Source organism: Heterocephalus glaber, unplaced genomic scaffold (assembly GCF_053883595.1).
Source record: "Heterocephalus glaber isolate CG9 unplaced genomic scaffold, H.glaber_assembly_v1.0 deba00001587, whole genome shotgun sequence".
Classification (NCBI taxonomy): Eukaryota; Metazoa; Chordata; class Mammalia; order Rodentia; family Bathyergidae; genus Heterocephalus; species Heterocephalus glaber.
This window is the reverse complement of record NW_028258365.1, coordinates 1,703,396-1,715,685: the sequence shown is the minus strand read 5'-3', so window position 1 is coordinate 1,715,685 and position 12,290 is coordinate 1,703,396. Positions and strand designations below refer to the sequence as shown.

Genomic DNA, 12,290 nt, shown 5'->3' with positions numbered 1-12,290 from the left:
AGTGTCATGCCAAATTATCTTTATGTGGTCATGAATAATGTTCTAACAAGTGTGGATGTAGAGTGAGGACAGAGGGCAATTCTAATGGCAGAAATGATGGTAATATTCACCTTGCAAAACATGCTAATACCTTGACAAGATTCTGTCTGCTCTTGCTGCTAAATGTGGTGCATATTAAGTAAGCAGCCCTGATACCTATCTGCTGTTTTACAGAATTAACTTAGAAAGAATATACATTTCAGGATTTAGAAGTCTCTCATGTGGCTATCTAACAATTACTTGGAAAACACATCTAACCTAGTGTTTAGCACATTAATTGTATAAGTTTCTTCGAAGTATGAGTGGGATATGAAGGAAAGAAGTTTACTTGAAACAGTTGTAGTCTCTATCTGTCTTGGTTATTTATCTTTGGCTTTATATTGAATTCCAAAGTAACTGGGGTCTTCGCTTGTGATGTTTCCTTATACAGAATTTCAACGTGAGAAATCAGATCGTTAGTGAGAAGATACACCTATATTAAATCAGAAATCAGTGGCAGGTGACATTGGGATAAGAATACTTAGAAAATTAAACACCCGTGAAGGTTAACAATGGAAATCAAAGAGGAAGGAACATCAGAGGAAGGCCAACAATTTCTTCCTACAGCCCAGGCCAACGATACTGGTGACACTCAGTTCACAAGTAAGTATGTGTGTGCCCCTCGCTGTAACTCTCTAAAGATGCAGGTGAGGTTGACTAAACACCGATGTTGTCCTTTCAGAAACATGTCCTAAGATTACCTGGATGTGCTTTCTGTCCGATATTATCTTCGGTGTTAGGAGTGTGTGATATGCTGCATGTCTTTTACCTTGAGTAAGACAGATGATATACATGACATGGTTAAATATCAAATGGTATATCAAGTTCTTGAACGTATGTTAACACACTGATAAATACTCTTCAGAGATACTTTGTAGACAATAGAATAGGGACTGTTGCTGCTCTACCAGAGAGCACAGGTTCACATTAATAGAGCAACCTTGGAGATTTGGCCAAGTTTGCATTTGATCATTAAAATCGTTTTTGTGGTACTTGATTAATTAAAATCATTGAAAGAATTTTATTTTTTTTCTCATGCATAAAATTCAGGGTTTAACTTTTATTGTTTAGTATGGAATAGGTCTTTTTCTTTCAGAAGATTTCTGTTAACCAGTTACTTAACACTGACAAATATATGCCTAACCTTCTCATTTAATTTACATTATGAAATTTTTCTTTAGAAAATGGTATCCGTTGGATACATTTTCAAGAAATTTGCTTGTCAGAGTTTACTGCAGAGTTAATTATTAATAACCTTTTAAAAAATCTAGACTATTTGAATTTTACAAGGACCTATCTATGCTTGTTCCTATAACCTCTCTTGAGAAATTGAAAATTGTTAACCATAGCATTCTTAAATGTCAGCAGGAGAGAAAAAAAATAAATGGTTACTATGCCAAAAAATATTAACATTCCAAATAAAAACATTATTTTCATACAAAGAGGTTGTTTGAAATGTATTAGTGACCAAACACCAGTAAATTTAAATAGTGTCTGATGAATGCACTAGCAAAAATAAACAAGAAAAAGCTTTTTGTAGAATTACATTTATTGCCAAATGGTTTAAATTTCCACACGTTTTATTTTTGCTTCTTTGGCCACCCATGCATTGTAACCAATGGTATCCCATTCTTACTGCCAGGGGTCATTCACTCTTGTCCAGGAAGACCCTGCATAGTGTGTGGTCATCGGCACCCCCACATCATCATTTACTGAACCCTGATCATTCCATCCTCTGCCCATTAGACGTCTATGTTTCCACACCTTTGTTCTCAGATTCACTTTTCCTCTTACTTGATCTCAAATCATTTAGCCATGTTGTTATATTTTTTACACATTGCTGACAAAAGGAGCAGAAACAATCAACAGAATGTGGATTTAGCCTGTCAATAAAATACCAAAATAACCGGTAACCGGTACCATCACAAAGCCTACCAGAACCTCGTTGGAGAAGTTTAATGATTTTCTATTTACAACAGGTCAAAGTGGCTTGAAAGAAAATCCATTTAAGAGAGTACTTTGGAGAGATGGTTCTTCTTAAAGGCTCTACTTCTATCTGCATCTTTCCAAAAGAAACAAACACAGTTGAAAAATATGTTTTATATTTGTCATGGTTACAGAAACAATATTTCTCAGTTTCTTTATATTTATGGAGCTAAATGGACCAATAAAAACTTTAATCACAATTTCTGCTATAACATTATACCCTGTTCTGACAGCATTCTACTATTAGGCCTAATTGCTCAAGTTTATTCATTCTGATTACTAAACTGAAATCAAAGTGAAACTTAGCAGTGCATATTGTCATTGATAATAAATTAAAATATTTAGAGCTGACTTTACATCTGTTATTTATAGGTATTCAGAAGAGTCCAAATGAACCACAGTTGGAATTCATCCTTGGTAAGGAATTTCATCTTATTTGTATTAATAAATATAATAAGAATTTGTATAAGTAGTTTGTAAGATATAAGCATATTAGTTATAACATTGCATATTTTACAAACTTTTATGAACATTGTTCTATTAAAAAATTCTTCCCATAAGTTAGTTGTTATTTTCCCTGTTTTTTTAGTAAAGAATCTGCACTGCTGAATAAGTTAGGTTGCTGCCCAGATATTTTGGGTTCCTTGATGAGACGGTTTTACCTCTTAACCAGGGATTTACAAGTACTGTGGCCGTGGATCTGTGCCTGTCACTCCTTCTAATGAAAGGATTGTGTTTTGTTGCTAATCAACATTGCTGCAAATCTGTTTAATTTTCTACTCTTTGGATTGGAAACTGGCTACATGTGGAGCTTTGTTGGTGTTTCTTTCTATCTGTAAGATTCTTGTTCTCTTGCTGTCTTACTCAGAAATATTCCCTTACACTTCCATGTTGTTTTATGGATGGATCTTTGACACTTCGAATTTAACTTTAAATCCAAGCTTAGACTTACCTCAGAAACTGTAAGGATCTGTCACATGTAAAAATGTGTAACTTTGTCCAAGGATGAATTCAAAGTGTGTACTCAGCCTGGCCTGCTATTTTGCTAGTGAGTGGGAAGTGCTTTGTGCCTGAATCAAGTCCCATTGCAAAAATACCATTAGGAAACTCACTGAAAAAAATTATTTAAAGGCCGGGGATTTAGCTCAGTGGTTTCACTGCCTGCTGCACAAGTGCAAGGACCCAAGTTCGATCCCCAGCACAAAAAAAAAAAAAGAAAAAGTATTTAACAAGAGTAAAACCAGGGTTCATACAAACTTTTTAGACAATTATATTTTCTTCCTCTTATGATTCTGAAATGGATTGAAAGGGCAGTGGTATATCGACATTTTAACTAAATTTTATAGAAATTTTTATATGTACATATTCAATATATAGAAACCAGATACATTTTTGTATAGAAACCTTTACATGTAAATAGAGATACATTCTAAAGTTTTGGGACAAATTTAAATGTACAAACATTATACTTGTTTTTAATGGGTTGAGGTTCCAAAGGTACATTTTCGTGAATATGTTGCAAATTTGTTTGATCAAAATATCCAATTGAAAGGTGTAACTTATTGTGACAATAGCTATATATAATGTTTATTTTCACATTTTAAAAATCACAAATATAGCTAAATAGGGCTGTAAATGAGAGTCTAGATTTTTTTTTACTCTCAGCTATTGAGAAATAGGCGGAAGTGTGAAAACTCAAACTTTCACGGAGATACTAATAACGCTACACATTACTTCGCAGAGTTTTCAGATTGTTTCAGAAATAAAATGAAGAATTTGTCTTCAGAAAGGGAGCTGAGAGGTAAAAGAAACCTAGGTATCCCTGATTCACTGACCAGAGCTCTCACTACTTCAGCATCCATACATCTTTGATTTTTAAGAGGAGATGCTTGTAATCCCTTTGCATCTTTTTCACAGGATGTCTGCAAAGTAAAGATCTGTTAGAGCAAGGTGGTGCATTTCTGAACACAAACCAAGCCTTCCTGTGTGATTGCTAGAGACGGGGAAGCTGAGTGTGGCAGCACAGGCAGATTAGAGGCTGTTAGGGAGACAAGACAGCCCACTTTTCAGACCTGGCACATCAGGGCAGAAACCTGCGTTTTATTTCAAATAAAATAAACCATCTTATTCAAAATCCTAACAGTCTTATTTGTTATGATAGAGTAGTCAGTTCAGTAGCCATGCTGCTGTCACTTATATTTTTGATTAAATTACAGAATTAAGGGATTAGTAAAGATTTATTCACGATAACGTTCCATTTTAAAAATCAATTTTCTTCTATATTTATTCAAAAACTACACTAAAGTTCTTAAAAATAACTTTATCTTGGGGCTGGGGATTTAGCTCAGTGGTTTCGCTGCCTGCTGTGCAAGCGCAAGGACCAAAGTTCGATCCCCGGTACCAAAAAAAAAAAGAAAAAAAAAATTTTTATCTTATCAAATGGTGAGAAATACCTAACAAATGAACACAAATTTACTAAAGAAAATTGTTTTGGGTCTTCAGTGAATTATATTATTGATTTTAGAAGACATACTCTCTAAACTGTTAGGCTTCTTAGCATTTTAAGGTCTTCAATCATACTGTCTATTGAAGATTTTTTTAAAAATATTTTTTAAACCCTCTTAGGTTTTACTATATATTAATGTTTCTTTTTTCTTTAAGTTTATTATAACCCCAGAAATTCTTCAGTTGTATTTATTGCATAGTTAACTTTTATTCACATAGTAATAAATAATTAGTGAAAAATTGCTTCTTAAAATATTTTCATCATTTAAGGATGTACATATTTATTTAATCAGATGTGAAAAGGAAAAAATTCTAAGAAAAATATAAAACAATATAGGAGACTTTTTTCTACACAGTTTTTAAATAGTTTATTCTATACATTTTACCAAAGTATTCAAATAAGTTGAAAATTTGAATGGCCTTGCTCTTTAAATTGGAGAAACAATCACATTAATCATTTTTCTTGGTGTCATATTGCTTTGCATAAGTTATTTTCCACTGTTAATTTTTTCCTCCCTTGTTTGTGTGCTGCTATAAAATCATTATATCTTCCTGAAGTTCTTCTGCTACATCTTTATGCAAGTAAATGAGGTAGGAGATGCTTAGTCAATTGAGCAAGATAATTGGCTAAAGATGTCTTGATAGCACTAGACAAGCATTACTGAAAAAGTGAATACCTCATGTTCACTGTTAAGTGTATTTTGAATGGTTGACTACATTTAAATTAAATAATTTATCCTTACAACTACAACTCCGCATCCATATTTGTTTTATTTGAATTAAAGATAATCTTTAAATTTTCACAAAGAAATAATTAAGACCTAAGAGAATATTGATTTTTCTTATGGTTTAATAAAATTGCTTTCAACAAAGCTGATGTTTAAAAGGAGAGATCACTTCTTAAAATCCAGATATATTTCCTTCTTCAAACCATTGTAGAAAATTTATAAAGAAATCTTCAATGATATAAAAAAATCTATGAAATATTTTGTTTATTCCCCTCGATGCTTTTAATGTTGTCTTTGCCACCATTTATTATCTTCCAAGTTAGTAGAATATGATTTCAAAATTTTATGTATATCACATATATTAAAAATCCAAATCATTAGGTAGAAATCCTTGTCAAATACATGGGAGAGCATGGCATATATGTGTTGATGCTGATCATTGAATTCATTATTTGATACTGTGAATTTATTCTTCAATTTATATCTTGATGGCTGGTAATCAGAGGAAACCAAATGGTCGGAAACATGATAAAATGAAATATGAATTTTACATATGTTGATAAGTTTTTCAATTGATTATACTAGGAATGGGAACATGGAAGCTGGAGTGAAATCTCTAACAAATATACTTAATTCATTTATTAAAGTTATATTGTGAGAGGCATAGAAAACTTAGAAATGAGATAACTCCAAATAGTGTTAAGTTCTATGTACAGAAAAACAAGACACTAAATAAAGCATGCTTGAAAGAGAAGCATTGAATCAGGAGACCAAGGATTATTAGATATAGATTTCAAAGAAGCCACTAATTGTCCAAAGATCCTTACACAGAATGTGGATATTGATTTGAAAATTGTCTGTTCCTAACCTAAAACCCAGGTAACTTTACAAAGAGCAAGGAACAACGTATAGATCATATTTAAATAGCTCATAATAAGGTTCTTATAAGAATAGTGGAATTCAAGGCTAATAATTAGGTTACTGGTTTAACCAGACTTGAAACCAAGTTACAAACTGATGTGGTCTTGAGGTAAAAATAGCTACAAGAAAAATGGCAGAATTGGGAGTACCATTTGCTATGATGCTGGAATGCCAAGGGAGACAGGAACAGGGACAGAAAGGAACAGATGTACATCCAGGGAGATCTTACTTCCATGTCTCTTCCACTTCTCCCTCACTTTTACACATACTTAATGCCCTAGCCATCTGCAGAGGAGCCTCTGGTGACTGAGGGGCAGAGAGACACAGGATTTGAATGCACCTATTAGGTATTTTGCCTTTTCTGAAACTGCTTTATCTTTTAAGAATCAGTGTAGTATCTTATAGAATAATTTTTTCAAGAGACAAATTTTCTTCTTTTATTTTCCTCCCACCTTCTCTTCTGTAGGTTTTTTTGTTTGTCTTGTTTGAGATGGGGTGGGGGGGTCTCAGTATGCAGTTCAGGCTGGCCTTGAACTCACTATGTAGTTCAAACTGGCTTCTAATATCTGGTGATCCTCCTACTCCAACCACCTGAGTGCTGGTATTACAGGCATGTGCCACCACACCCAGCTCCTGAAGATTTTATTAGTGCACAAAATAGGAGTAATCTGAGATTCCAATGATTTAACAGAGCCTTTATTTTTCAGCTTTCTCTGAAATTGGTAAATCCACATTAACTTCTATAATTATCACAGATAAAAATCAATAATTGGCCATGTAGAAATACATCAATGGGGTCATACATTATTGTAGATTCCCAGGCATAGTCAACTTTCTTTATTTCTGTTTTATCATCTCATTTTTAGAGTAAAGCATACAGTGTTTAGATGGAATACTAGGCTGTCATTAAAACTCATGGGTCAAAGGGTTATCTCATCACACTAGAGGATATAGGTTTTTAAAGCAGATAACAAACTGCATGTACAATAATATATCCCTGACAAAAAGCTCTCAATCTGTATGTACAAAAAAACAAGACTGAAAGAATAAGCATGAATGTCTCTAATAATGGTTCTCACCAGTGAGTAGAATTTTTATTTCCTTTATTATGCACTTTTATATTTTCTGAAGTTTGCCTTACACCTATACAAAGTTCATAATTGGGTATTTTTTTCTTTTCAATAACCCAAGTATGCTGAGCAACAGAAGAGGCATATCTGAAGAAGTAAAAATCACTTTTGCCTTCAGTTAGCTCAGAGTATAATTAGAAAACTCAGTCTAGTACTCCTGAAATCATTAGAAGACACTTGGGCTAAGCTATTATTTATTTATAGTCTCTGAGAATGTTAAGAATTGTGTAACGGAGCAAGCAAGTGTGAGTGAATTGGACTTGCCAAGGAGAACTGATCAGAGACAATGAGGGGAGGAAACATTAGAATAAAAGAAAGGAGGAGTCTTTTCTAGGTATGAAGAGCAATTTAAGTAGGTGCTTGGTGCTTTATCAAAGATGAACACTTCAAATTCAGAAAAAAACACAAAAGACAGGCACCAAGCTGTACTTCTAGGTACAAATAGGTATGTTAGTAAGCTCTTTGTTGCTGTAACAAAATACCTGCAATAAACAAGTTTAAATGAAGAAAGATATATTTTGGCTTATGGTTTCAGGCGTTTTAGTCCATGGTTATTTGAGCCTGTTACGTTAGTCTTGTGGTGAAACAAAATGTCACAATGGGGAGCACATGATGGAGCAAGGTGCTTACCTCCTTGTAGAAAGGAAGCAGAGAGAAAGACATGAAGGAGCCAGAGTCCCAGCATCCCATTCAAGGGTATTCCTCCAGTGAATTCACTTCTTCCCACAAGGCCTCATCCCTTAAAGACTTTCCTATCTCCTAATAGTGTCATAGGCTAGGGACCAAGCTTTTCACCACATGGGCCTATGGGGATATTCAATATGCAAACTATAGCAATAGGACTACCATCTTGTCTTCCTTGAAAAGTAAGTGAAAATGTTTGCCTCAAATAGGATTCTTGATTTATCTACTTCCTGGTCTTTTGAGAGTAGTCCTATGAACTTAAAAAATCAGCGATTCCCTGTGCTTTATCGAGAATTACCTTCCCTTTCACTCTGCAAGTCATGTTGATTTTGCCCTACATGGTGTAGGACATAGAAGAAGTGGAGTGCCCAGCTTGTAGAAGCTCTGCTTTCTCAATGGAAGTGGAGGACTTAAAGAGAAAAGTCTCATGGATATATAACCCACTCTACAACTGTGCCAGATAAATGGTAGATACTATCCTGGAGCTCAATACTTAAAATTTAGTTTTATCACAAAATTATGTCCTTGTGCAATGATAAGATTCTCTCAGGTAGGTTACTTTCACAGTGGCTGTAAGTGGGAAGATACTATGTTTGTTGGTGTTAATTCTTTGACTAAATACTTGGCTCTCCTGTTGGATTGTGTATTAAACTGTGAGTTGGTTTTGGATTTTATATAGAAATCTACTATATATAAAACAGTCTAGGAAAAAGAACAAATCATGAAATCAGGTGAGTAGTTTTCGGTGCTTGGTACATGAAAAAATATAGAAATGTGTCCCAGATGATAAGCCTTACAAGAAAAATGGCCTCATTCCTTAAAAAGACACAGCTTTTACAGCATTTCAGGGGCCTTCATGTACCTGCACTTAAAGTCCAGTCATACTTTATGAAGTGCTTTCAATCAGGCACTGTTTTCTGTTTCTCTAATAAAGATCCAAGGCTCAGGCTGGGGATTTAGCTCAGTGGTTTCGCTGCCTGCTGCGCAAGCACAAGGCCCTGAGTTCGATCCCCGTTACCAAAAAAAAAAACTGCAAAAGGTCCAAGGCTCTCATTTATTAGTTCTCTTCTGTATCCCACTTCTGTTGCTGAATTGTCTTCTACAAATGATTATAAAACTCTAAATTTAAAAAATTGCAATAAGAATAGATGACATTAGTATACTGGTCTCAGAATTTTCACCTTTGGCATGGTCTGCCAGGCCAGCTGAAAGCACAGAAGTATCTTTTTGTTTAGTCTAGTGATAAAAACATTACTTTGCCATATAAGATGCAAGATAATTTTCAGAGCAGCAAGAAAAGCAACTGCTAGGCATTAGACAAAACTTGTGCTGGCCTTGTTTTGTTGCCTTATTATAAATGGCCATTCTCTTGGTTCTACAGTACACCATAGCCTGCATAAAACATTGCATTCTACTGAAAATGATTTTCTGGTAAGTTTCTAAAGACAAGGCATTGTGTAAAGTCCTGAGAGATTACAGGATCAGCTGCCATGGTTTCAGCATATAGTATATGCTTAGCTCTTTGCTACAAGGATATTATGTATACCTGACCACCAGATAATATTTAAAATAACATGCATTTATCACGTGCTTACTTGTTTGTGATATGGTGTTGTAAATAACTTGCACAGGCTAATTAACTTAAATTCATTCCTCACAATTTAATTATGAGTCATTTCTCTGTTGTCATCCCTCCTTTCTTTATAAGTAAGACAACTTAGACATGAATGGGTAAAGTAAGGACCCCAAGAATTAAACCTAGGTATCTTGATTCCAGGGTATATACTCACATATTACATTTATCTAACAGGTGGAGAATCTTAGATTCCCAAAGATTAATTTTCCAAACATCTTATGGAAGTTGATAACAGAGTCCAGATTCAGGTTGAGTTTTGTCTGATTCTAAAGCTTCTGCACTTGGCCACTGAGCTGTACCCCTTTCATTACTGACTCCTGCTTCCAAGGAATTTCCAGGAGACGGTGTGGGAATAAAACCTATTATAATCCCAGATAGACTGTGATAAGGGAGAAACAAAGGCATGAGATGTTGGCTATAGAGGTACAGAGCAAGTAGTGATTGAATATAAGTATGGCATCAGAAAGCACATTTCCAAGAAAATGACATCTGGATGAAGTCTTGAGGGACAAGCAAGATATTGGTTGGTTTAGAAGGTACAGATGAGACAACTCAGGCAAAGGGAGCAAGAAAACAATATGAAAAATAAAGTCCTAGATCTTATTTTCCAAGGTGATGATTTAATACTCATTTACATTTCCCTCTTATTGCTTATAATCCTGTTCTAAAATAAATTAAAGTTTTAAAGCTCCTCTTGCAATATTTTACAATTATTCCATGCATGTTAGGACATTCTTTTAAATTTGAAGTCAACAGGCTTTAAATATTGTTTTATTGCTAGTAAATTATATTTAGATATTGTGAAAAAATGAGTCTTTCTGGCTTTTGGGCCTTGCTACATGAAACTAGAGGAGGCTAGGTTCCCTCTGAGCTGGACAGAGAAGACTCTGCAGCCATGCTGTGCCTTTGACAAGTACCTACTTGTGTAGAATTTGTGCATGTAGGCATCTTCCCAGTGAGTCTTTCTTTGAGCTATCTCAGTTTTGACAACAGCAGATCTCTAGCAATACAACTGGGGTGATAATTTTCAGAACAAATCATTCACCAAAAGCACAGTAACAAAAATAAAGAGGACTAGAAGAAATAGATTTGTATTTTAGGCTGAAGTTGAGCCTGAGTGAAGCATTTAGGAAGAGTTGGGATTGTGAAGTTCACTTGATAGCATTTGAATCTTATCTTCCTTGCAGCCTAGACATGTGGTCTTAGAAAAATTGCACAGTGTCTCTGGTTTCTTGTTTCCTCATGTGTCAACTGGAAAAGATATGAGTATCCAACTTAGAAGATTCTTGTGAGGGTTAAATGTGTCAATGTACATAAAGCACCTAAAATGATGTGCGACATACTACATGATTGATTATTATTATTATAAATGTTTGCTAGGGTGAATTATTTTATCATACTCAGTACTTCCTTGAGCCTGAACTTTTTGTGCATTATGGTGTTATCACTTATTGTGCTTTTTCTACAAGGCAGCTATGAGGCTGTGTATACTTTTTAATGTTTTCTCCCGGATCCTACAATGGTCCCCACAGGTGCTTCTTGACATACATGGTTCACAAACAAGTTCAGCCCTTTTTTTTATAAGAGTTTGCTGCTAGAATGCAGCAGAATATGGATTTTGACCCCAAAGGCCAGGTTCTTTGTGGTGGATTATTAAAAGCACAGGAGTGGAAAAGGGAAGAGCAATAAAAAGTTATCTAAGACCTGTAAAATTGTTTTTGTATTGCTGAAATAATTAGAGGTTTCAATGAAAGAAGAGAAAATGAACCAATTAGGGCATCCTAACAGGTCATGTGGTAGTAGTTTCTGGTAACTCAAGATTTAATATGTTCTTCAGTTGGAGTGTAGCTTTTTCATACTGACACTGGTGTGCAGTGTAGCTTGGCACACTTTGAAGATATTAAAACATTATGACATCAGTCAACCAATGAGAAGTACATGAGAAATCAAACTTTTTTCTCCCACTTCTTATGACTGTTTCACTTAACTGAATTGTGTTTCAATAAAATGTATGTATTCATGTCATGTTTCTTTCTAAGTAATAGATTGTATGAGCATTTGACTAAGGAATGTCTTTGACCAGGTTTAACTCTGCAGGCTTAAATTGATTTTTCCACATAGGCTAAACAAATTCTTCAAAATGTTTTTCTCATTTTTTTTTCAGTCTTCCCTTTTTTTAAATTTGTTTTTCCTTGATGATCAATATACCCCACCTGGTATATTTTTCTGTCTGCATGATTTACCTAATTACTTTCTTTTTTTCATTGTCCACTTACTGGGAATGCTGGTCACTGGAATGGGGCCTACTTTTGCAGCATCTGTTTCTCCTTACAGATAATTGAGGAATTGGGCTAACTAGGGACTTTGTTCATTAGGGGGTTTTGCTTTGCGTAAAATCTAAAGCCACCAAAGTTGTGAGGGAGCCACATCCCCTGCTGCATTTGCCTATATAACGGAAATTTGCCAGCCTACCTTCTTGTCAAGCCAATGGCTCCAAATGTATTCTAGCCCACCTGGGAACCATGCCATTGTGAAGAAAGGAGACCTAGTAGAATAGAAGGAAAATTTTTTTTAAAAAATCCATTTACAGTTCCATTAAACAAAAATCTTTCCCCAAATGCT

General features: G+C 34.7%; 1 protein-coding gene across 26 annotated transcripts in view; it reads left to right on the top strand.

The window, feature by feature from the left end:
- Positions 1–12,290, top strand: part of Inpp4b (inositol polyphosphate-4-phosphatase type II B) — a 1,082,298-nt gene that overhangs the window by 732,463 nt on the left and 337,545 nt on the right. For all 26 annotated transcript variants that reach the window (XM_087193385.1, XM_087193387.1, XM_021247702.2 and 23 more), the window contains 2 exons: positions 470–681; positions 2,437–2,481. In XM_087193385.1, coding sequence (XP_087049511.1) covers positions 591–681; positions 2,437–2,481 — 136 coding nt within the window. In that variant the 5' untranslated portion in view covers positions 470–590. The remainder of the gene's footprint in view (positions 1–469; positions 682–2,436; positions 2,482–12,290) is intronic.